The following is a 26,782-nucleotide window of genomic DNA, read 5'->3' on the forward strand; positions in this document are numbered from 1 at the left end:
GATTTTTTTTTTATCACAGATGAGAAAAATTTTATAACAACTCACAAATATCGAAATATTTTTCCGTGTAATGCAGCTAATGATGTATACAATATTTATAGTTTTATTGGCGAAATAAGACACTTGGACGTTTATAAAATGTATTCAGACCCCATTAATTCTGAAGTCAAACAGTCAATCGAAAAAATACGAAATCTGTTTTTGTCGTTATCACAACATTATAATGATGATATAAAACAAACAGTCATTGAAAAAAATACAAGATCTAAATCAATTGGAATTATATTATAATCATGTTAATGACACTTTCATTAAGGAAGTTTTAACACCGCTATTTCTTTCCCGCGCCCTAGAAAACCATTTATCAATCATAAAATAACAGAAAAAGAATATGAAGGACCAGATGATTTTACATTTGCAGTACAAAATTTAATATGGATGAACTATAATTGTTTTTATTTTTATAAACGAACTCTTTTCTAAAATCGTTGAATCATGGAAAAAAAATAGCCATTCCTCCATGAATTATCAAACATAACAATAATCTGTATGGAGAATGTCGTTTTATTTCACCAGGAATCGTTAATATAACTTCAACTATTGCAGTCAGTCTTGTATGCGATGTAATTGATGGCAGTTATCAAATAGATCTTGAAAAGTCAAATAAAGCTCAGCAAGGATATATTCTGTATATTTTTACTCCGCAAGTACCTCCTGGATATTTTATTCTACAGGAACCTATAAATCATGTTTATCTACAATGTCATTATCCGTTATTATCAAGAATAAATTTCAAACTTACTAACCAATCCGGACACTTAATTGATTTAAGAAATAAAAATTTGAACATAAATATGTATGTCAAATCTTAACGAGATATTTTTTGTAGAGTGATTTACAATTAATTAAAGTCAAGAGGTATATTGTACAATGTACCAACATGTCAGAGTTTTCATACATGACAAGGAGGATGTACTCGAAAACGCCATCAGAACAATAATGACACTATGTCCAGTCAACACAGAACAATTTAGTCTTAATATAGTTATTGATAAACACGTCAGCGAAGACGTTTTCTTGGCGCAGGAACAATTAGATGAACTGTAGCGAGAAATATTTCTATGATCACGTGTGAGTTTGATCGGCTTAAAAAAATATTTTCTAATTCTGAAAAAAAATCTGTGATTGGTATACACGAAAAAAATATATAAAATATTGTAACAATCTTTTTTTACCGATTCTCGCTCAGATTTCAGATAAATATTGAAATTCAGTCAGATTTTGTTTGTTTTTTTAGCAAATAAATGGAAAATTTATCGATTTATCGATAAATCATTTGGAGAATTTTAATGACAAATCGGCTAAAATCGGTATAAAAAGGATGAATTTTGACTGAATTTCAATAACATTTTGGAAAATCAACATAAAATGATATTATAACAGAATATATTTTTTACCGATTCTCTCTAATCACTAGTCATAACTTTCATTTTCATCACTAGTGACGTTGTTACTACAATCATTGTCATAAGTGACAGCGTTTTCGATTTCATGATCTGATATAATTTTTTGCAGCTATTTATAATCTTTTTTGTTTCATATTGGTTAGATAATTTAGAAAGAATGTTCTCAATTGTGATGGAAAGTTGGACCAATTTCTCCACTTTAGTATCTTTCACTGTCGATAAAGATTGTAACATAATCTGCTGGATGGTTCTAATCAATTTATATTCTGCTGATAGTGCACATCCACCTAAAAATTTACGATTTTGTTATAATTCAAAATCAGAAATTATTTTGTCTTGATCAAGTTGAATTTTAATTTCTGAATTGCAGAAATAACAGCATTAGTATTTTCAAAATTCATGTTATTGCATATATATATATATATATATATATATATATATATATATATATATATATATATATATATATAAATTGTATTCCTCAACCAAGACGATATAATAAAATTGTGTAATATAGCGCAAACACAACATCTTGACTACTGAATAAATGTTTACTTACCTCTGTGCAATCTCCGAATTCAGCTCCACCCTGACTGGGGATAGAGAAATTCTGGCTTCATTTTATAGTCCAAAGTATTCTAGAATGATGGGTTTTCCCACACGGGTTTCCCAGAATAACTTGCACGATTCTCTAGAATGTTCTAGAATGATGGGATTTCCCAGGTGGGTTTTCCAGAATAACTCAATCACAAAATTCTCTAGAATATTCTAGAAAGATGGTTTTCCCAGACGGGTTATCCAGAATAACTCAATCACATGATAATCTAGAATGTTCTAGAATGATGGGTTTTCCCAAAATGTTTGAATATAAAAGCAAGCCAGAATTTCTATATCCTCAGTTAGACTGGAGCTGAATTCGGAGAGTAATCAGAGGCAAGTGAAACATTTTATTAAATACGTTCTTTTAATCATCACACAGATAATTAATTATTATGACAAAAGTTAATTACGATCTACGGAGAAAGATATACTACAGAGTAACCTCTCTTCTTTCAGGTCAGTGACATCAAGAGGGGAGGTAACTACTGAATTACCCTACAAAAGTGACAAGAGTTATCTCTCTTTAGTAATACTGAAATTTTATAGAGGTTTCAGATAAAAATAAGTATTCTGTCTCGGTATTCTCGTGACAGGGTAAAACTATACTAAATATATATTTTATAGTAATTTGAAAACATTTTCACTACTGACGATAGAAGCTTCAGAATGGATAAATTAACTGTTCTATCTTGATATTTAACTCGACAATGATACACCTATATGTCCTTGCGAGTGGGGAATCTTCCATATTTGTAGTGTTATATAGGATTCAGGAAATTTCCCCGGAGAAAAGACATATATATGATTATCTATTTTTTCCTCGACGAAGCCTTAGATTGATAAAAAAACTGTTCTATCTGAATTATTTTAACAATGCTTATGATGATACCAAAAAGAAAGAAAAAAATTAAATAAATAGTTAATAATATAATCGAGATAAGTACTTAATTAACTCTTGCCAAAGATACAGAGTCTCCCTTCAACAATAACGAAAAGTTATTTTCTTACTATACTTTTCGATGTGTGATGTGATGTGATTTAACGTAGCTTTAACAATTTTTCAGTCATATCGCTTCGATGTCTGCAATGTGGCAGTTTATAGTGATGTCTAGCACTGGGGCATCATGCCAAAGACATGTAGCACGATGTCCCACCCAGTCACATTATCCTGACACCAGGCCGACCAGTCCTAACACTAACCTCTTAATGTTGAATGCCAAGCGAGGCAGCTGTTCGTACCATCTTTGTAAGTATTTGGCATGACTCGACCGGGGATCGAACCCACGACCTTACGCATCCGAGGCGGACGTTCTAACCACTAGATCACCGGAGCGGTCCTAATACTTTTCGAAAAAGCCGATCTGGTAATATTATTTGCGACTAAATGTACAGAACGCTTTACAGTATTAAAATATTTACCAGCTGCACTCATTCATTGAAATATTATTACTTCGCCAGTCTCTACATTTGTAGATACAACTGATGTTGCAATTTTTGAATGTTTGCCAGTATTTCGAAATCTGCCATTTTGGCTCTGAGTGGCAGCTCGCAGATGAGATAAATTATTATCGATTTTTATACCGAATATAATGCAGAATATCCCCTGACTTACCGATATAAGCTCTGGTTGATCCGACGAATTAAACTTTGATTAATAAAATTCATGACTTCAAGAAAGGATTTAACAAATATGGCGCATCTCATGTGCAGTCAACGTTCAAAATCATAAGCAACGCCGATGGTGTGATACTACGATGAACGACAAACGAGCAGCGACGATTTTTAATTATCTCGACAATGGAAGATATTTTTCCAGAGTAAAGTTTATTAATGAAGTAGACGATACTTGGATTGTCAGTGACAAACGTGACCCCGTCTTTCATAATGAAAAATGCCGTATTGAGTAAAAATTTCAAACCAGGAATGTTGACTGGTATTGACAAACCATATTATTAAAGAGCCTATCCTGTCACAGCAGTAATCTACGCGTTATATCCGATAAATGATAAACCCAGCGTTAATAATTTAAAACCAATGAAAGTTACAATTGTGTAGCCAAACGAGTAACGGATTCGACTCGCTGAAACGGTCTAACGGATAAAAGACGTAAAACAATAAATGAGTGGGGAGAAATAGTTAAGGATACCGGAGCGTCTGTCAAAGATGTCGCTGAGCTAGGAAAGAAACTAAAATTGTAGTAATAGTAAAAACGAAAACCGAAGCGATTTTGTACGAATCAAAATATAAATCAAAAGAGCTTCGATTGAAATTATTGATCATAATGCGCATGCGTAGATTAATGCAGTAACAATATTTCCACGAAATCGAACTGTTCAATTTTATAACGATGATATATTTGATTTTATTAACGAAATAATTAAAAATGATCCTGTCTCAGTATGGTTATTTCAAAGTTCTGATGATGGAAACTATCTAATGGCGACCTAATGGCGTTATTTATCGCACAGAATCTCTCCACGAATAAATGAAGAATCATGCGTTAAAATATACCGATGATGCTGAGTAATTCTTTTACTGTTCCGTCAGTTGCTGCTCATTTTGCTAGAGAGAAAAATTCGTGGAAACCAACATGATTGGATTTTCTCAATGAAATAATATCGAGTTGTGTCGAATACAGACACGATGGATTGTGGAATAGTAAATACGATCATAAAGATGTTATTTAGGTTGATATGGTTGCATGTTATCACGAACGTTTTCATTGTATGGGAGAGTGATCTAAGAATTTTGAGCGATTTGGTCATCCCTCACACGAAATGACCAGATTATCGATAAACAGACTATTACCAGATTTTGACCAGACTGGATTCACTTGCATCGAGTCATTTAAGTTTGCCGAAAATCTTCATCGGATTTGTTTTGTCTGGTTTGGCAAACATTTTTCAGAAATAATGTGAGCACCAACAATATTTGTACGGTATATGCTCGATGTAAAAATACTGATATTTATGACAATAAGTGAAAAAATATTATCATATCGTCCGCAGAAAGAAGTTTGGTTACCACAACAAAAGAAATATTCTGATGATTAAAATCCTGACAACCGATTACGAAAATAAAATCGCAAAAGATCTCGGCAGAAAAATAATCGGTAAATTTACCCAAGGAGGATCATATGATCATAAACGACATTGTACCAAATTTATTATAGACGATGCTGAGTTAGATTTTATAATTGTTGACACAACGAAAACAAATACGTTTATAAGTTGCAGTATTGTTTACTTATCGGACGCAACTAAATTAGGTACAATTGTGGGTTATATTGATGGTGAGTCACCGCAGTTTACTCATTTAAGTTCTTCAATACTCGCGTACGTTTTGATACTTCTATTATCGATGATAAATATAATTTCTAAGTTTGCTGACAGAGTCACTACAGATTCGTTTTATATGTATAAAAAAAACATCCAGGATTGTTGGAAAAATTGAATATCGGCATTTATGCATCATGTGGCGAATGAAGAACAAAACAGGAAAATATACTAGATTATTCTGAATCTGCCGACGTTGAAATCAAAGATATTTATTACAAAAATAATCAAATATCAAAATAGTCATCTGCACCGTCAGTGTATGATCCCGTAGCTAGATATGAAAGTTCATCTTAATGAGCCTGATTGTTCTGGTAAAACAACTCGTGTGATTGAACTATTTCGGAATTTTGATATGGTTGTTTTAATCCCTACGCACAGACTCACAAGAGAAATGAGAGAAAGAAATATTAAATCATGTACTTATCTCAGCTTCTTTCGATGGAAGGTAGATAAATGAACTCCTGATCGAATGGGTGAAAAATACATTCCAAGGATTATTGTTTGGGATGAAATATGTACAGTGTCGTTAGAAACATTAAAATCATTTCTTGATTGGTTCTTTACAAAAAAATACTGCTGTATTAATGTGCGGCGATCATGGTCAACCGCCACCTTTTGTTGGATTGTCTCCACATGAATGGTTGAAAAACTTTGTGGATTATTATGAAAAAGTAACCGATGATTTTAGAGCGCTTGATCCAGAATTAAGAGAACTTAAGAAATTAATCAGACTACAACCGAATAAAGTTCAGTGTTAAATAATGCGTGATATAATTTCAGGAACCCCAATTAACAATTATTGGAATTTATGGAGACCAAATGACTTAATAATTGCAAGTAGAAAAATAGCTCGCAGTGTCTCGAGTCAGAAAGATATCTCAGCCGCGGAGAGTTGTCACAGACTTTACATAAACTGCTGGTGATAGCGATGTTATTGACAACGACATAATAAGAAAAAAATTAGTTATAAACAGTGTGACCAAAAAAAAAATAAGCGCGACTTTGATGATCTTGACGCTGAATTTATAATGACATTAAAACAACATCAAACTAATCATTGTGCGAGCTGTCACACAGTAAAGTTGTGTCAGTATTCAAATAATGATCCAAGACAATTTACCGTAGATAGAATTAATAGTGATTGTGGTCACACACGTACAAATGTGATGCTGACCTGTCTTGAATGTAATCGAAGTCGAGGTGCTAGTTTACAAAAGTGAATGCGATGGTAATTGTGTGTCTTCAGGAATTATTTGTAATTGCTCGCGTATGAATCCACGTTGAAGAGCAGTTGAATCTAGTATCTAGATTGCAGGTCGAACCGTAGATCTTACAACGCTAGAAATGTTATGTGTCGTAATACTCCAAATAGGATCAGTCGCTCTTTTTTTGCTACCGCCATCAAGTTCACCGGGTTCATATAAATATCTTACAGTAACATTACCTAATACTGGTTGTTTTGAAAATTCATGTCGTTGTATTGGTATGTATTTTTTTTTTTTGTAATCGCATTAACGGGTTTCATACAATTTTTTTCGAGTAATTTCATTATTTAATCCATTTATCACACTTGGTAATCTTGCAGCCCATTCACGAGATTTCATATCTTTCTGAATTATTTCCTTTGCATATTGATATCCAAATAACCGCTCAACTAGTGTCCGATTAAATCGTTCAACAATTGCCTGATCACGATGAATTACAGGATGTCCTCGTATAATTTTGACGTTATGTTTTTGCATCAGAGATTTTATTGCCAATCTAGCTAACTTTTCTTTAAAAGAGAAATCTTTCATGGAATTTAATGTATGAATTAGTTTTACGTTTGCAATATGTCGTTGTCGTAAATATTTACTTTTTTAAGCTACATCATGAACATGACATGCTCGATCAATATCATTTATAGGATACTCTCCAGGTCTTGGTTGATCTTGTTTATCAAGTCGGATATCAAGTCGGGATCCAGGACCACAATAATTATATCCAGGAAGATGTTTTTTCTCCTGGATACTTAGCCCGTGGAGCACCAGGTTATTTTCCTAATGAAGCAGCGATATCACCACCTGTTTTCCTTGACTTGTCAAGGGAGATAAATTTATATTTTTTAATACCACATTTTACACATTTACCTGTAAGTGCACGCTTTCTATTTTCTGTAATTATTATTGTTAATCCACTTTATTTATTATATTTATACAACATAAATGTCACTGATTTCTCAGCGACACAAAAGCAAGAGCCAGTCAAACATATTTCAGCATTGCCGAATTCCATCAGAATGATAATAATAGGTCCATCCGGATCGGGTAAAAGACAATTACTGCTTAATTTGATAATGAGATGGCTCAAGAGGGATAAATTATATTTAGTGGCACCATCCGTAGATGATCAGAGATGCTTAAATGTGCTTACAGATTTATTGAAAATGCAAAATTGTTGGACGGTGATGGTAATTATATTGTTGATTTTATCACCGATATTGATGAAGCCCCATCTGTAGATGACCTCGATGGATTTATTAATAATCTCATAGTATATGACGACGTAATGCTGTACAGGCAACCAAATCCAGCAAAAAATATATTCTCGAGGCAGAAACAAAAACACGAATGTGATTTATGTTACTCAGTGATATATACAAATACCTAAAGTGGTCGGAGATAACTGCCATATTTTAGTTGTGTCTAATGGAGTCGATACACATACTCTGCGAAATATTCATCAGGCTTAGTGTAGTGGGGACATGGACATGATTAAGTTCAAAAACTCCTTTTCAAAAGCACAATCTACCTCCCCCCCACGGATTTATAACAATAAATTTACATGATCCTCGATTGCATAGGTGACTGACGTTTCTCGGGAGTATAGGTCTGAGTAGTGCTCCACCCACCAGGCCATCTGTTGCTTACGGTCTTTGATCTTCTCTCGAGTCAGTGATTTCGGGGGGGGGGGGAAGACCTCTTTCACTGTAGGGCCTTCTTGATGCCACTGTGCACATCTTGGATGTTTCCAGACTCGGTACTGCGCCCTTCACGATGTTCCACTTGTCTGTGGCATCGTGCTCTGGTAGGTCCTGGAGAGCCTGGTCCTGGGCGGACGCATACTCCTCCACATTGAACTTGGAGGGGACAGACATCTGCGCAGTGTTAATGCGAGGGAGTCCTTCTGGTTTTGAGCGGTGTAGTGTGTGTGGCTGTAGTCGCACCCTACTGATCACGAGGGCGTGGTCGGAGTCGCAGTCTACACTGTGGTAGGTTCTGGTGGAGAGGACGTTGTTAAGGGCAGAGCGCCTGGAGATGATCAAGTGGAGCTGTTGCCAGCGATGAGACCTGGGGTGTTTCCATGACACTTTGTGTTGTGGCTTACACTTTAAGGTGTTTGTGACACACACAGATCGTGATAGGTGCACAGCTCTAGCAGTCTCTGACAGTTTTTGATGGTCTTTCCAATGCCATGTTGTCTGAGGCAGGTAGGCCATGACTCGTGGTCCGCACTTACTCTGGCATTAAAGTCTCCGAGGAGGAATACTAGTTCGTCTTTGGGGCATGCTTTAATCTGTTCGTCCAGCTGCCCATAGAACTAATCCTTTGTGTCTTCTGAAGACGTGAGGGTGGGGACGTAGACATTGAGGATGTTGGCAGGACTTGCAGCAGTGGTGAGGCGGATGGAGAACAGACACTCAGTTCCCCCTGTGGGAGGCTCAACCGAGGCCAGGATGGTGTTTCTGATGGCGAAGGTTAGGTTCTCGACCCTTCCAGAAGAAGGTGTAGTTTTCCTCTCTGAGGGATCCGCTTGAGGCAAGTCAGGTTTCCTGGAGGGCAGCTATGCTGATATTTAGTCTGGTGAGCTCTCTATCGATGATGGTCGTCTTCCTGGTGTAATCCACCTGCCTGAGGTCGTCAGAGATGCATGTGCACATGCTGCGCACGTTTCAGCTTGCGAATCAAAGAGCTGTAGTCTTCTCTATTGGTTTCTAGTTTCTTTTGTCTGGTGTGGAATTTCCGTCTGCTTGTCATGCTTAGCAACACACTGAGCTCCAGACACCTACTTAAGCAGGCAGACGTTGGCGGGTCAACACATTACTGACCAGGGCTGTCAGGCTTGAGGCAGGCGGTAGTAGGCCAGTGGGACACGATTATCCCTCCCACCGTCGAAGCTGACCCGTGGCTCCCCTTCCCTACACCACTCGGGTAGGACTTATAACCCGTAGACTGCCAGCTTTCGTGTTGTTTCCTCACTCAGTAGCGAGACTGGAGTGACCTCTCCATGGCGCAAGCCTGGGCGTGGAGTATGGAGATTCTGGGCTGCCCAGACATCAGGATCTCCCTCTCGTCCTTGCTGGTGAGGTCCAAAGTAATGCTGAGTATGACATTTGACACCAGTTCGAATGCAGTAGCTGCCAGAAGGAAGTCGTAGTTAACACTCAAACGCCTTAGGGGCTCAACTCCGAATTTTCTGTTTGGGTTTACTCCCAAAGCCTTTCCTTCTCCCGAAGATATCCACAAGGCAGCAGAGCCACCATCCAATGGCTGCGACTTGGTGGGTTTTGAATCAGAGTTTCCTTCTCTTAGACGAACTGCCTGACAAGGCTAAGGAGCTCCATCTGCCCGGGTTTGGAGTCAGAATTTTCCTTCTCTTATACTGGCTGCCTGCCAAGGCTAACGAGCCCAGTCTTCCCACCCAGTAATTCCGCCGGGCACTCGGTCGCGTCACACAGCAGGCTCTGTGAAAACAAGGGGCCCCGCGTGAAGGTGCTGATGTGGACACAATAGTGTAGGAGAGGCTATATGCAAGTAACCTCCTGCCCAGCAGAGCCAGACAGGGGCCCCGTGGTATTCACTACACCTGGAAAGGAGAGGCTGTGAGAGACGATTCACTTTCCTTTGGCGAGTGGTACGTCAGGCCCAGATCTCTCCCCCCCCCCCCCAAGTGATAAGAATGGCAGATATCGGCATAATTCGATTTAGGTTTGACCTCAGAGTTCTGAATGGTCTCAGATGTATTTTTGAACTTTTTTTTATATATTTGCAACCACTCGGTAAAATTCGACGCAGACTTCATAGTTCCTGTTATCTTCTCTTTCCAATGGTAGAGCTCCTAAATACTTCTGACAGAGTGACGGGATAAGCTGAAGTTGTTTGCATCAGCACCATACACATATCAAGGAAGGTTTGGCATACCTCTATGCTACTTTCATGTATTGTGTCTAAAATATCTTTTCATGTCGTAATTATGAAAATCGTGCATGATCCAAGCATACGATTGATCAAAATGACTGCTACCATTTGTTCTAAAACTTAGCCCCACATAGTCCAAGGAACATATATTAGTATAGGGAAAATTAACTTACCCACAATCGGAAATGCCATCATCTGAAAGTGCAATGAATAAATTACAAAGTGTACATTTTTTATTTTTTTTTATTTTTATTTTTTTTAATCGTCTTTTTTACAGTTTATGTATGAAGTTTAGGAAGCGAAAATGAGCAAGCGGAGCTAGCAGCTTTTTGAAAGACACATCTCTGAAGTAAAGTCAAGCTGTATAACCCAAATTACACTCATCAGTCAGAAACCAAAATAAAGGGAATTAAAAAATCTTTTAAACATTCGTAAGACATGCAAGTCTTTTGTTTTTAAACAATCATAATAACCATTGAGGAAAACCTAAGAAATTATATTAATTCATTAACTTCGACACAGCATGTCGTGCAAAGTTGAGGATACTCCGATTAAAGCGCTGATCATTCACAATACCTGTTTATTCTGCATGAGCACTTGTTGATCTCATCGGTTCAAATGCAGGGCGAGTAGGAGTAGACTGGTTCTAAATATTATTGTTTACAAATATATTGATGTCAAACACAAACAAGAATGGCTACTGCTATGATGAAACAACACAAAAAACGGACATTGAGAAGAATAGCTGCCAGAAATTTCTTGTCCAACATCTCACTAGACGGGACATATAGAGATACCAAATATTCTGTATTTAATTGGAAACACCATAGAATCAAAGGAGAAAATTACCAGGAAACGACTAAACCCAATGACGAGCCACATTCAAAAGGAAGCCAAGAAAATGAAGTGTTGCGGAAACAGGAGTCAAATAACGCAGCAGAGGAAAGCCCCCAAAAGAATGATGACTTTATTAATAGGGAGCGATCTCGAACTCTTACAGAATTTGATAAATCTCAAGGGAGAAAGAGTTCTGATAAATTCGGGAGGGAGAATTCGGTTGATTCAAAGACACCCAAGAGATGGAGGTAAAGATGAGACAAGACCAAAATTTGTCACATTAGCGGGTTCAAATATGCACGATCGCAGTGGACAAGAGAGGATATTTTTTATTTTTGTCTGCATTAATACCTTTCATCTTGTGATACGCGAGACGTAATCTTAATGAAGGGCACATCAGTAGGGTTTTCATTATGTAATTACTATAGTCATACAATGTTAGACATCGACCTGATATTTATGTTTTGGGGGTCGACGCCTAAAACTTAAATATCTGGGTCGACATCTTACAATGTTGGACTAATAATAACTACAGTAGGTGTTTGTGGTTTCCGTTTAAAAATGCTGAAATATGCCCAAGAACCGATATACACGAAAATACGCAAGTATTTAATGTCTTGTGTGTACACTTCGATATTATCATTTGTAATTGTTTTAATAATAATAACAAGCAAAACAAACACTGATTTAAGTGATTTTTATACGAATTATTTACTTTTTACCAGCTTCTATTGTAATTCATGTAATGAAGTCACTCGGTCATACTCGATTTTTCTCTGTTGGACAGGAATGATAAACAGCAAAATGGTCAGAACTTAAAACATAAGAGTGAGATTATGATTGTGAGATGCTAGAATGTGTATTTAGTTTTGGTCTATGGATCATATACTTGTATATTTTAAAGTAAATACAGACAACTGGGTAGAAGATGGAAATGTAGCATACAGACATCCTGCAGAAGGCAAGTTAGATCAGGGTAATTTTTTGGACACAGGAAAAGTTGTTGAATTGTCATCAAAATCGGTCTGGAATTCCATGTGGCTTAAAAATGTCTTCATTTTTAATAATGAGAAAGACTGCAAAAAGAGGTAGTATAATGCTTTTACAGACAAATGTAGGTGTGTGGGATATATAAACTGCTGGTGTATTCCCTAAATCATACTATTTTCAGTCAAAGAATGGGGACATGAGTATAATTTTGTTTAAATGGGAAGTTTTCCAGATCCATATATACTATACTCATTTGAAGAAGGACCACATGTACCAGAAGAGAGTAACATGGAGAGGGTTTACTAAGAATTGTTTTAATTTGTAAAAATCTATATTATTGAAAGTTCAAGTAAATATATAATGTCAGCCAATACTTTCAGTACTTTCATTCCATGTATATAATATGATTTGCCTTTTATCCTAGCCAACCAATCAAGTATGACTGAGTGACTTCATTGCATGAATTGTGCTGTAAATAGATAAAATGTAAGCAATTCATATAAAGTACACTTTAATCAAATTTATTTTGCCTCTTCATCATTTTTCAAACACATTACTATCATAATACATTCATCTTAATGAGTATTTCAGGTTTTGAGTGCATTTCAGAGTTTCTAGTTACCCAACACCATTGTATAGTAGAACTTCCTCACTGGATGTTGTAAATCACTCGATCTTTAAGTGTATATGCACCACGATTTTGACAAAAAATTAAGGTTATGGATATATTGTGCATGAAGAGAAGACCTTCAAAAATATGATTAGAAAATTATATAACCTATAGTCCTCAACTTTTACACAAAGCACTTACTTTTACATTGTGAAAAATATTCACCTTTCATAGTGATACATGTATCTCTTATTTTTTAGAAACAAACATGCATATAAAGTGTCATTGATATATTCCTTCATACTCTTCTTGGTCCAGAAGACCCCATGTCATTTGTTTTGTCGCACTTGGACACTGTTGTACATGGCTCCAGTACAAAAATATATCACATATCATGATTAGAACATAGAAAACACAAGATTTATAGGAAAACTCAAATATTTAAAAAAAAATCATTTAGCATTTCTAAAGCTTTCATTTCATACCAGTCTGCCTTAGATCTGAGACCAAAAAGTCTAAAATTTAGACACAATATTGGATCCGACCACGGGCAAATTTTGGGTGGAAAAAAGGGTCAAAAAAATGAGGTTTTTCCCTCTGTATTTTGTAGTGCAACTAGAACTTCCAGATTATTTGGTATCATTGCAGAGCTACATCTGTCTACCTTTCTATTATACCACCCACTTTAGTGTATCTTACATAACCTTGATGCTACAGAACTCAGCAGTAGGCTAGTACCTCCTGCCACATTAACTAGTCGTCAGGGGTTAATGTGTTAAGGGCATAATAGAAATCAGCAGTTGAGACCTCACTAATGTACCAATACCAATTCAAGGCCAACTTGGTGTTATAGCATTAAAACAAGTAAATGCTTGGTCACAGACTACACCACCAGGCAAGAAAGCACTCTGGAATTGTTTCTGCAGTGATGAAGTCGAGTTCACTATCAAATCCACCATGTTTACATTCCTTGTTGATTATGTTAAACCAACATGGACTCAATTGAGAAAAACCTTAACTGATATTTGACAAGGACAAACTTGTTTCTTTAAACATTTCTTGGCAAAAATGAGAATGATCCTTTCAGACACCATTAAATGGTGCAATCGGTATAGGTCTAAGTGATTATAGTACATGTCCTTGGAATACACAGTGGCTGAAAACTGAATTATTCCCCATGTATATATTTTCTGTGATGGTACGGCAGTTGTAGAAGTATAAAAGAGTGATTGGTTGGAGTTGTTTGCATGTTGCAGCTGAAGAAGGCAAGATTTATTAGCAATTATACTTCATGATCACACTATTAATGGAAGAGCTATGATAGACCCTCAAAGTTACTGAAGCAAGAAAATAATTGAAGCAGTTACAATTCCATTTCTCTTCTTTGCCAGCTATTGTTTTCTGTTGCTAAAACAAATATCAAATTTTTAAAAAAATTTGTGGGGTACCTCAACTTTAAAGACCCATAGAAAAATTTGTCATTTATGATAATGACCCCGCCTTTCCATTTTGTTACAGTGTTTTTTTTTCTAGAGATTTACAAAGATACCAGTATTTGATAAATCAACACCAATACTGTAATCAGGTAATGAAATATTAGTTTTGACAAGTGTTTGTTTTATTTTAACTCTTTGAGAAAAAAAGAGCATTTTATGTTTCAATGCAAACATCGTAAAGTTATAGAGTGGCTATAATTTCAACTAACTGTCTTAAATCATATGTGAAATAATTAATGTTAGAGAGAAACGAGAAAACACCTAGGTATTCAAAACAATAGCAGTAATGAAAATGAAAGAACAATACGCTACTAGTATATGCTAACAAAATTTAATACTTATTGAAATCGATCCTTCATTCAAGTACAACTGTTGTTGAAAAATTTAAATCTTCCTAAAAACATATTTCATTTTATCCATTCATTTTTAATCCAGAAGAACAATAAGTTTGTAAAATACAAGGACAATTACATGTATAAAACACAACTTACAGCAAATTATTTATGTCAAGATTGTGTCGATCATGTCTAATGGTACACATAAATGCTTCCCAAGTAAATAATCCCAAATCTTCATAATTGGACAAGTCCAGTTTTTTCAAAACCACTGAAAACGAGGTCACTTGTTATGTGCGCTGCAGTTGTCCATTCATCATGAATTGGCTTGGCTAATGAGGTTACAAGATTCACATATACATTGCATAGATTGCCACCAATTACGTCTTCCTTTTCCATGATGGCCTCCATGGCCTGTTTAGCATCCCGTTCAGATCTAGTGGTTGAAGTTGGTCATGAGGCAGGCAAAAACAAAGGAGTGATTCCGTGGTCTTTTAATTTAGGTAGCATCTTCACACTTTTGTGGCACCAGCTTCCATCAGTATTGAGCACTCAGATGAAAACAAGATGAAAGTGATTGATCTAGACCGATTCATTTGTGCTACATGTAATTGCAGTTGTAAGATTTTTTTCATGTTGTTGGCTGTACTGGCTTCCATTGTTATTCACCTCGACAAAAATTCAGTGTAAGTATTGAACTCGTCAGGTCTTTGCTTTGTGTTCATACATTTGGTAGTTTTGTTTTAAGTGATTATCGTGTGCATTGACATAGTTTTTATCTTTGGTATTTATTTTGTATTTTTGTAAAGACTAAATCATGAATTAAATACATATTTATAGGCAAACCCACAAATTTAAGTGCCTACGAAGATGTCTTTTTATTTTACAAATCAACAAAGATTTAGCCCAACAAAAATAGATGATACTAATCATTTTTAGTATCTCCACTTCCCACAGAGATCCCCAGCCTCAGTTGAATCTGTGCTGGGGATGATCAAGACTTGTCAGTGCTCTGCATTCTACCTCAATGCTTCCAAAGGAAGAGGAAGGATAAAAAATGTCTTTCTTCCTATGATGGCTCCATTGATATTTGGCTTCTATGATTTCATGGTGGATTGTCCCTACCATCAAGAGCTTATCATTCCCTTATTGATAGAGGCTTCTGTTATGAAATAAAATCCCATGAGGCGGCTTGAGCTATTGCTTTTTTGGCCTCCTGAAATCATTCTTTAGAGGAAATCATGAAAGCAGCATTTTGGCAATCAATTCTACCTTCTCCTCTTAGCGCTACAAAGGGCAGACTTTTTTCTGTGGGACATACAGTTGCTGCACAAAATGTGGCCCAGAGAAATGCCAACATACAGTAAGTAGAGTCTTCCCCAAGGGTGATTCCATTCCATTTTTCTCTGTGTTTGTTATTTTGTTTTAACACATCAACCAGCCCACCAAACTATATATTTTTCTCCAAGTTTGCATTTTAAGAAAGAAAAACAGAAAGACTTGACACAGAAGTTATATCTTGTCATAAAACAGTTCTTAGGAGCTCATTGTAGGCTAGGCTTTGAATTTTGAAATACTGGCTTTTTATTGACTTGAATGCCATGCTGTAATGAGTTATGTTTTGTATTTTTCCACTGCATTAAGATAGCACCATAAAATAACTGGCCAGATGCATCAGTAGAAAGGGTTCCAGATCCTGCTTGTGAAACTTCATTGAATGATCCCTTTTCTTAAGTTTGTTAATATTTTTCACCATTATATAAATAATTCCAGCCCTTTTTGGAGGACAAAGCTGCAGTCTCATAGTTTTATTTTGTAGATAAGTTTCACTGTATATCATATTTGAAACTGTAAAAAGGGAGAAATGTTGTTGTATAATGCTTTACAGAGTGCTAACTAAAAGTCAGTAATTAAAGTCAGATCATGTTAATAGGGAAAAAACAACAGAAGGCTCTGTTCTAGAACTGAACAGTTTGGTGGCGGGGGGATTCTCCTCTCGATTGGCAAAGGCAGAGAATTTTCTGAATATTGGAGATGTTTCCTGGGGTTGGTTATTTGAAACTGTTATGCTTGTTTTGTATGTATTCAGTTTTATTTTCATATTGGGGTGGGAAGAGAGCAGTAGAAATTTGCACATCCTTGAAAAATCCAGAAAATGATATTTAATTGCAGTTAAATGGGATTCATGACAATGGCTGTCTTTAATGTGGAACTGCATAATACTGCAGTGTGTTACATTAAACAGTGTGTTACATTAAATTCAGGGATTGCAAAGTACTTTACTCTTGGTGCAATGTCTGTCAACTTTTATGTTGAATTCAGGTAAAACCCATTATGTTACTACAAGTACATGGTGCTATGACTTGTATATTTTTCTCAAAACATAGATTGATTAATATATTTCACCAAGGAGAGTACTTACCAGTATTTATAAATCATAGCAATGGATAAAAGGGAATGTTTAGAGCCAACACCAGTATTTATAATTCATAGCAATGGATAAAAGGGAATGTTTACAACCAACACCAGTATTTATAATTCATAGCAATGGATAAAAGGGAATGTTTACAGCCAACACCAGTATTTATAATTCATAGCAATGGATAAAAGGGAATGTTTCAGCCAACAACAGTATTTATAAATCATAGCAATGGATAAAAGGGAATGTTTACAGCCAACAACAGTATTTATAAATCATAGCAATGGATAAAAGGGAATGTTTCAGCCAACACCAGTATTTATAATTCATAGTAATGGATAAAAGGGAATGTTTACAGCCAACACCAGTATTTATAATTCATAGCAATGGATAAAAGGGAATGTTTACAGCCAACACCAGTATTTATAATTCATAGCAATGGATAAAAGGGAATGTTTCAGCCAACAACAGTATTTATAAATCATAGCAATGGATAAAAGGGAATGTTTACAGCCAACAACAGTATTTATAAATCATAGCAATGGATAAAAGGGAATGTTTACAGCCAACAACAGTATTTATAAATCATAGCAATGGATAAAAGGGAATGTTTACAGCCAACAACAGTATTATAATTCATAGCAATGGATAAAAGGGAATGTTTACAGCCAACAACAGTATTATAATTCATAGCATTGGATAAAAGGGAATGTTTCAGCCAACAACAGTATTTATAAATCATAGCAGTGGATAAAAGGGAATGTTTACAGCCAACACCAGTATTTATAATTCATAGCAATGGATAAAAGGGAATGTTTACAGCCACCAGCTTAAAATCAACTTGCCTTCTCTGAGCAACTGAATTTCTTTTAATGATAGTCCACAGGGATGTGAATTGATTTTGAAATTTGTCAGGCCCTGTAGTTACATACCATTTGTCTACAGTAACCATAATGTTCTCTTCAAATGTTTCCAGGACAGGTTCTTATTCTGGGGAGAAGAGCAGTGTGAGGCGCAAAGTTGTTCAGCTTCCACCAGATACTTTTGTCAGTGCTACTTCTCCAATTCAAGAAAGACCAGGTATAGTTTCTGCATTAAGCTGTATATAATTTGAACCCAGCTAGCACATATCCAGAGATTTTGATGCTCTGTGTGTTAGTTTGGAGATCATAAAAGTGTACTTTTGAGTTTGAGACTGGATTTTTACTTAAAGCCAGTCAAAAGTGATGTTACATAAATAATATTCTTTGTGATTGGCTAACAGAAAATATCAAGTTCAGAAAAATCATGATAGTATGAACAACAGATCAATTGCATAAGTTTAGTCACATAACTTCATTCATTGTATGTTTCATAAATTTGTTGGATATTTTCAGTATTCCACATAATGATGTCATACAATTCTAAAATCATCAAAATTAAACTCTAAATTTCATTCAGAATTTTAATTCATTTGACTCAATGAACTTCTTGAGAAAAGTAACATTGTATTTAATTGTATGATAATCACGATCTTTCATTTATGTTTTTTTTTAAAACTAATGAATCTTACTGAATAATTTCAGTACATTGTATTTTGCTTTTCAGGGCTAACCCATTAGAAAAATTATTTACCTGGCTTTATGAAATGAGCATTTAAATAAAATTTTCGTTTACAATAGCACAGTTTAGCTTTTCTGTCAATATAATACCAAGGCAAGAAAAAATTAATAGGCTATCTGCTTTAAACAAGTTAAAAATTATGCTGGGCATGTTTGGATTTGTTTATCTTGTCCATAACTTTTAAAATGATATATGATATGGAGAAAAGAAATTGAGTAAAGTGAAAGCCTCTAAAATGTTATGTTTGATGCAGCTAGAAATTATATTTTTCCAGCGCTGAAAATTTCAAACCTATAAAAAAGTAGAATAATCTCTTGACACTAAATTTTAACTGTGTTTGATTTATATTTCTGTGAATGCCATCAGTCAGTCTGAAAAGTCATAACTGTTCCAGATCATGGGGATTTTACTGTGAAATAATGGGAAACCAGTGATACTGTAGTGTACTTGCCAAGTTTTGTTGCTACAGGGCTATTTTACGATATGTTAGTCAGGATACTATATTAATGTGAGTTATTTACGTATGGTCATAGAACACTATGCATAACTCACTCAATTTTCATTTAGAGTTTCTGGATGATTTTGAAAAAGGAAAAACAAGTGACACATATTCCTGGAAATAGAGCCCATTAGAAAACTTGATATCAATTTAAAAAAATAAATAAAAGGTGAGTCCAGTACATAATAATGCCAGAAATTGGAGGTCCTAGGACAGGGGCTGTCACTCACTTCTGAGAGCTTTTGTCATAGAAATTAGTACAGTACTGTTGTATGTCAATAAATCTATACCTTTTGAATTTGAGATATTGGTAGCACATTGGGAAAGTTAAATTAAGGTTTATTCCTGAAAAAGTCCAGAAATTTAGAAGCCAGAACTCTGGCTACTATGAATTTTGCTCTTCTGTTGTATTTTAAAAGATTGTACTTACAGTCGCAGTGTCACAGGTTGTACCGGTACTTACAGTCGCAGTGTCACAGGTTGTACTTACAGTCGCATTGTCACAGGATGTACTTACAGTCGCAGTGTCGCATGTTGTACTTACAGTTGCAGTGTCACAGGACGTACTTACAGTCACAGTGTCACAGGTTGTACTTACAGTCACAGTCACAGGTTGTACTTACATAGTGTCACAGGTTGTACTTACAGTTGCAGTGTCACAGGTTGTACTTACAGTTGCAGTGGGGGCCCCCGAGTCGCTGAGGGGTCAAAAGCACTCACCGTTATGGATCACTGCCATCTCACCTCTGTCTGCTCTAGTTCGAGTCTCAGGCTCAGCTAACATTGGTACGTGAGAAAGCCTGCCAATAGCTTCTCGTGGACCGGTGGTTCTTCCCGGGTTCTTCCTCCACCAATTATACTGGCCGCCATGTATAGCCTATCTTGTGCTGAAAAATGGCATTGAACCCTACAACAACAACAACAACAGTTGTATCGCTATGATGTCTGCAGTGTGGCAGTTTAAAGTGATGTCTAGCACTGGGGCATCATGCCACAGACATGTAGCACGATGTCCCACCTAGTCACATTATCCTGACACCAGGCCTGCCAGTCATAACACTAACCTCTTAATGCTGAGGGCCTAGTGAGGCAGCTGTTAGTACCATTTTTCTAAATCTTTGGTATGAGTTGGCCAGGGTTCAAACCCATGACCTATATCCAGGGCGGACGCTACCCACTAGGCCACCGGAGCAGTCACAGAGACTAGATATGTGACATGTATGTATATTTTCATCACATAAACACAACAAAGCAAGATAATAACTTTGGAATAAAATGAAGACAAATTATGTCAGTGAAAATCAAATGCCTGTTTTCTAGGAGAAGGAGTTGACCACAGATCAAGATCACACTCTGGTGAGTCAAGCGACTCTCGAGATCAAGATGTCCTCTTCATTTCTCCAGATCGCCGGAAACGGATCAGGAATGAAAGGTAATATCGATGCAGACACATGTATAATCAGTGATATATATTTGCACAAGTATTAGTGAGTTATAGTTGGATTGAAATATACTCATGAAAGAATATCTCGCTTTCATATTCTGAACAATTAAGAATTTTGCTGCATATTGATCATCTGCTTCAGTAATGCTAGTAGCTTGCTTATTTTTTGGATGTTGTATTTGTAACAGTCTCCATGCTGTTTAGTAGAGCAACAATCCTACAGTAATATCTTAATTCTTAGCTCACCTGGAATACAGGTTTATATCATAAATACAAGTTGTACTCTGTGCCTATTAATCTATGCTTATTAAAGAAGTCATCTTGTATCAGCTTGTTACAACACTCTGGAGGACATACTAATCGAGTGACAGTTTCTTACCAGTCTGCGCATGTCTGATAATTAGCAAGATGAATGCATATTAATGAGGACATTGACTGAGCTAATTACTTCTCAGTGTGTCATATTTCTGATCCGATTTTTGATCAGACTTGAAATATGAGTTTGTATCATCCAGGTTGGATGCAGGGATGAGTGAGACCCATTGCATAATAATGAGGTTATCTTGGATATAAAAATGCTAGCATATCGAAATTATGTTTCTGATCTGATTTTGATCAGACTTGAAATATGTGCGTATGTCATCAAGATCTTATAATTTTGATAATAATCAACATCCATGCATACTATCAATATGATCTTGCATCCGACTGACTTAGCTTGTTACCAGTCTGGAAGTCATATTTTTGATTGATTTTGGTCAAACTTCGATTGCATACTTATATGATCAGAATCTTGTAGGACTTTATTACTGTGTGGGATTGTTAATGTGTGGGATTTGCATGTGATGGGTTAGCACGTCACATGGAAGATACTATTTCTGAATCAAATTTTGATCCGACTTGGTAAATAGGCCTCAGTCATAAAGAGCTTAGTATAGTTCTGAGCAAGATTCATGCACCTCAGTGAAGTGAGTCTGCATCTGATAAGCTGAACTTAACAACACTTGGCAACTTAATTTCAGATCGAATTTGTTATCAAACATGGTACATAGGCTTATATCATCAAGATTTATGATGTCTTTTATTATGAGCAACATTTACACATATTATTGAGCTGATCTTGGTTGCTTGACTTCTTGCCAGTTGAGAGCATGTGTAGTAGACCTGATTTTAATTAAATTTGGTAAATAGGCTACTATCATGAATATGTTCAGTGTTTTAGTCCAGGTCACATGATTTTGTGGAATTAGCTAGTATGCATGCATGTGTAATTGCACCTAGAGGGGTGCTGATATTGCTGCCACATGGACAGGACATACCAAAAACTTAATGTTATTATAAGTTCATAAAAAAGGTTTTTATGTTTTATTGACTGATATCAAGTCATTAACACCGTGGAGTTATACTATTGACCAGTTGTAACCAATAAAATTTCCCAAGGGAGAAAATTTGTCTGAATGTACTTGGTTAAATTGTCACTGTGTCCAGTGCTGGAGGATTGAAAGATCAGAATGGTTTTACAGACAATAACAGCTTTTTCATTAGACATTATTTACAACACATTATGCGATACTTCAAGAAAAGTGTTCAGTGTGGAATAAGTCATAACAGAATTTTCACAATTCTTATGAAGTGCTTGAATTCTTCCTAAATATACAGGCCACAGCTTGATTTGTAGGAAAAGATACAAAATGGATGCTTTAGGCACTGATGCCATATCCCTTCATCTTTTGGCATTAAATATACTGTAAATTTGGAAGTATTTTTTTATTATGATGCAGTATGATTTACGACCATAGTCATACTGCAATGCATACAGAAGATGGTAAAGTTTGAGCACAGTATAATTGGTCGCATAAAAATGAGTACACTGTATTTATCATGTTGATACCTTTGTATGTATACTATGGCATTAGCAAGGATACACAGCTCTACTATTTACAGACTTAAAGTGGAGATGGTGAATTCTACCCCACCATGCATGTTTTTCAATTTGTTTTTTTTAAAACAGAATACTGTGAATTCACTATTTTTCCACATGTCACAATTTTGTTGGATCTTATTTTGTTATGAGCCATGAAATTAAACACCCAGTGAACTGTGTTTCTTCTATTTAAACAATATCACTGCTTTTTCCAGTTCACATAATTAAGTACACATGAAAGGGCTTGCCTTTTGCAAACCACAAACAGTGATAAAATACAAATATGGCAGTACTTGCTCACATTTTTAATCGTCATTGATATAAAATATTTCCTCATAAAGTTAGACTCTGAAATTTCTTGTGCTGGCCATTTAAAAGAGAAGTTAACTAATGAGGCAGCAGATGTGTTTGTCACTTATTTTATGTGTTATTTATGCTGGTTTACCTGTTTATTGCTTGCTTAATGTTCACTGACAAGAGTATTTTGGGCAGTGTTTTGTATGCCTGAATTAGAACTACTTATATCATGTTTTTGACTTGTACATATCATTAGTACCCACGATTTAAGTTTATTTTAAAAATTATGTGCTGCAGGTTTGTTTATCAGAATCAATGATTTTCTTTCCAGTAGTCTGGAAGTTAATTTTAATAACTTCTTTTGATGGCTTCATTTTTATTTCATTGGTATCATTAATTAAAGCAAGTTTCAACGAACTTTATTATATGATTTTTAAATGAAAGTGTATTTCTAATGGTTTTTTAAAGGCAGAAACAAGAAGACAACCTAGATATCAGTCATCCCTATGCATTACTGAACATAAAATTCATCAAGCTGCTTTGTACTATTAATTAATTTCTTTTCTTTATGTTATTTTTTATACTGTGAATTCATTTATTTTTGTAGATACCAGTTTTTGTTGTTTTAAGAAAATTATATTTTTGTCAATAATTAAATTTCTAAATTGAACAAGGGGTCTTATTGTTTATACAGAAAGATTATTGCTTGTTGGGCCTTTAAGGAGTACGAACTGTACATTTTCATTTATACTTTGAGTAAATATACTACATGAATGGAAATAGATACCAAAATTGTATTCAAGAGTGGAAATGATTTGGAATTCAACCTTACCCTCAATTTACACAACATCTAGTTGTATGGAAGACATTGGCTGCATGTATGCCATATCTCACACAGCTGACATTTTGCTTCATTTGCTGTTATGTCTTTTACCTATTTATTGACAGGATTAAGTTTGTAAAATGAGTTTTTGTTGAATATTTGAAACAATTTAAACAGATTTGCTGTATATCCTTTGCCGATTATTAGGACAGGATTCAGTTTGTAAAACAGATCTTTGTTGAATATATTTGACATTTAAAGTAAAACCTCCTCAAGGTCATCCTGATGTTGCCTATACTGCTTATCATATACAGTCGGCTCCACTTAGATGCATATTGCTTAATTGCATAAATTGCTTAATTGCATAGCAAAAGCGTGGTCCTTTAAATATACATGAGTTCTGTTTATATGCATAGATTGGGTCCAGTCCCGAGGCTATACATATAAGCGGAGTTGACTGTACATATTTGATGAGAAATTTTTTTTAAATGCAGCTTCACATATTACATTGTCATGCACATTGGACACTTTTGTCAGATCTACAATGACTCAGAAACTATACATTGGTTGACAGACATTTAATTGTGTTTTTTTTTTTTTTATTACAAGAAAATGCTACTCACTAAAGGGTTTGTTGATGAACGTGTTTTTCAAAAGTAAATAATGTTGTGTAAATAAAATTTTGTCAGCATTATCGGTAAATCAACCTAATCAGTTCCCACCAAGTCAGGTTTTTTCATTGCAAAGACACATTTGATTTGAAAATCATCCATACCATAGGAGAAGAATGAATAGCCATGTGCATGTTCATTTACACGGTTGCTAATATCATAAATGTCTTCAGGCAATAAATTAAACTTAGCCATTTATACCTGAACATGATGCAGCCTTATTTGCACTAAAGTATGTTTTGAATATAAAATCGCACAACTGTAATGTTAATTATAGAGTAAATAATGAAGATTAATTCAGATATGGAGATTCCATGATTAAACATTTTAAAGGCAGCCTGTACAACCTAGGAAACACTGCTTTTCAGTACATTGAGGTAACTGTTATTGTTTTATTACATAATCTCAGCATTTTATCAAGATGCTTTGAGATGATAATATGACTCCATATTATCACACAAGTTATTTGTATTGAAAATAAAAGTCCAATATCCATGTCTACCAAACAGTATAAAATTCCCAAACCAAATAAGGAGTTATTTAAAAAAAGTTTCCAGTACTCTGGAACTCTGCTCTGGAAAAGTATTCCAGTTGAGATTAGAAATGCCCACTCTGTTTCCTTCTTCCAAACCCAATATATCCAGTGGCTTCAGATATGCAGCTTAAATAAATAAATTCCTTTGTATGAGGGCCTCAAGGTAGATTAGTTTTTAGCTAATTGTGTTACCCTCTTTAAAAAAGATCATTATTATTATTATTATTATTATTATTATATCTTTCAAATAGCTGACAATTATTACTGCTTTCAAAGATGGTGAAATCCTGTGCCTCAGGAAGAACTTTGATACTGGAGTAGAAAGTGAAAAACTATTGCATTTAGTAGCAAATACAACTTTTTTTGACACCTTTGCATTTTGCCACAAACAGTTCTTTTTCCCTTGAATTTGTAGCTAGAAAAAAACATCAACAAGGTTGGTTATTACAAAGAGTAGTGAATTCACAGTAAATGAGTGCATTTGTTTTTACTTTTTAATTATATATATCAACTCAGGGTCATGTTTCATCAGAAATTGATTGACGCGCTTTCAGGGTTGTGATAGTGTCATGTCAGAAAGTTCCAGTTGTTGTGTGCTCTACTGTCCCTTATGAGAGGAAAACTTGTTTTAGGTAAGTAGATTGCTTATTAGTTAATCTTGGCTAAGTACTGGGAAGGTATTCCACTACTACAAAAAATGCCAGCGCATGTTCAAAACCACTGTGTATTCTAACTTATTAGTCAAGTACATGTGATAATTGCACAGACCCAGATCTGCTATAGCATGAAGTACTGTAACATCTGGGTTTGTGCAATTTGTTAGGAATAATTAGTATAACAAACATAAACTCAGATCTGCCATTATGCAATGGAAGATCAGGGTCTATGTTTATTGCAGTTGGAATTAACTTGTAAGTGATTATAGATGGTAGTGATTTCACCAGCATGGTAAAGGGCCAAAAGCTACGTATTCACAGCAGCATCATCACATGCAGCATGCAAAGTTTGTTCAGTCCTGTGTGTGGAGGAAATGAAAAAGTAAAAAGCATGATGACTCTACACAGACCCAACTGGCAAATCAAAGAATTCTCTAGAAACTCGAAATGCTGAACACTTGCTTTCCACAGGCAACTTTTAATTACATTCATTGGAGTCACCATCTCAAAATTCTCAGAACAGGCTAACTAAATTAAGAAGAATGGAAACCCATGCATATTTTTTAACTATGTTCCAGTTTCCCTAATCTCATCCTTAACTTTGGCAAAACTTTTACTTTGTGGACCATGACTGTATAATAGATATTATTTTATACAGATTTTTGGGTAGCTGTATATTAGCGCATGATATATTACTTTTGTTTGAAATAATCCCAAACTGGATTACATGTAGGTAGGTTGCAACAAAAAAGTTTTTTTGCCTAATTGAAATACTTGATTTTCCAGTGCAAATAGTCAAGAGTTTTATGCATTTTATGTGCCCACCATAAGGCTGTTAACAACTTGCTTTCCACACATAAGCTTGAGAAGTCCTCCAACTACAGTTACCAAATTTTGTGAATAACTTTCACTGCCAATTTTGGGCTTGAAAGTTTCAAGGTCAAAGTCAGCATGACTAAAGAACAAAAATGGTTTCTACATAACCCAAGTTGTCCAATACCTAGAGTTACCATACTTTGCGGAAGGCTTGAACATGGGGTAAGGAAGAACCCTATCAATTTTG

The 26,782-nt window shown here is 35.3% G+C and overlaps 1 protein-coding gene across 3 annotated transcripts in view; it reads left to right on the plus strand.

Annotated features, from left to right (window-relative positions):
- The first annotated feature begins 11,204 nt into the window (after positions 1 to 11,204).
- LOC149806922 (CDK5 and ABL1 enzyme substrate 1-like) overlaps positions 11,205 to 26,782 on the plus strand; it is a 92,182-nt gene continuing 76,604 nt past the window's right edge. For 2 of the 3 annotated variants that reach the window (XM_089959710.1, XM_089959727.1), the window contains exons 1-4: positions 11,205 to 11,666; positions 18,245 to 18,348; positions 20,690 to 20,801; positions 25,618 to 25,695. In XM_089959710.1, coding sequence (XP_089815836.1) covers positions 11,275 to 11,666; positions 18,245 to 18,348; positions 20,690 to 20,801; positions 25,618 to 25,695 — 686 coding nt within the window. In that variant the 5' untranslated portion in view covers positions 11,205 to 11,274. The remainder of the gene's footprint in view (positions 11,667 to 18,244; positions 18,349 to 20,689; positions 20,802 to 25,617; positions 25,696 to 26,782) is intronic. The other variant, XM_089959717.1, reaches the window with a different exon arrangement.

The sequence above is a fragment of the Sinohyriopsis cumingii genome, chromosome 1, assembly GCF_028554795.1.
Source record: "Sinohyriopsis cumingii isolate HCF-2022 chromosome 1, ASM2855479v2, whole genome shotgun sequence".
In the NCBI taxonomy this organism is placed as follows: domain Eukaryota; kingdom Metazoa; phylum Mollusca; class Bivalvia; order Unionida; family Unionidae; genus Sinohyriopsis; species Sinohyriopsis cumingii.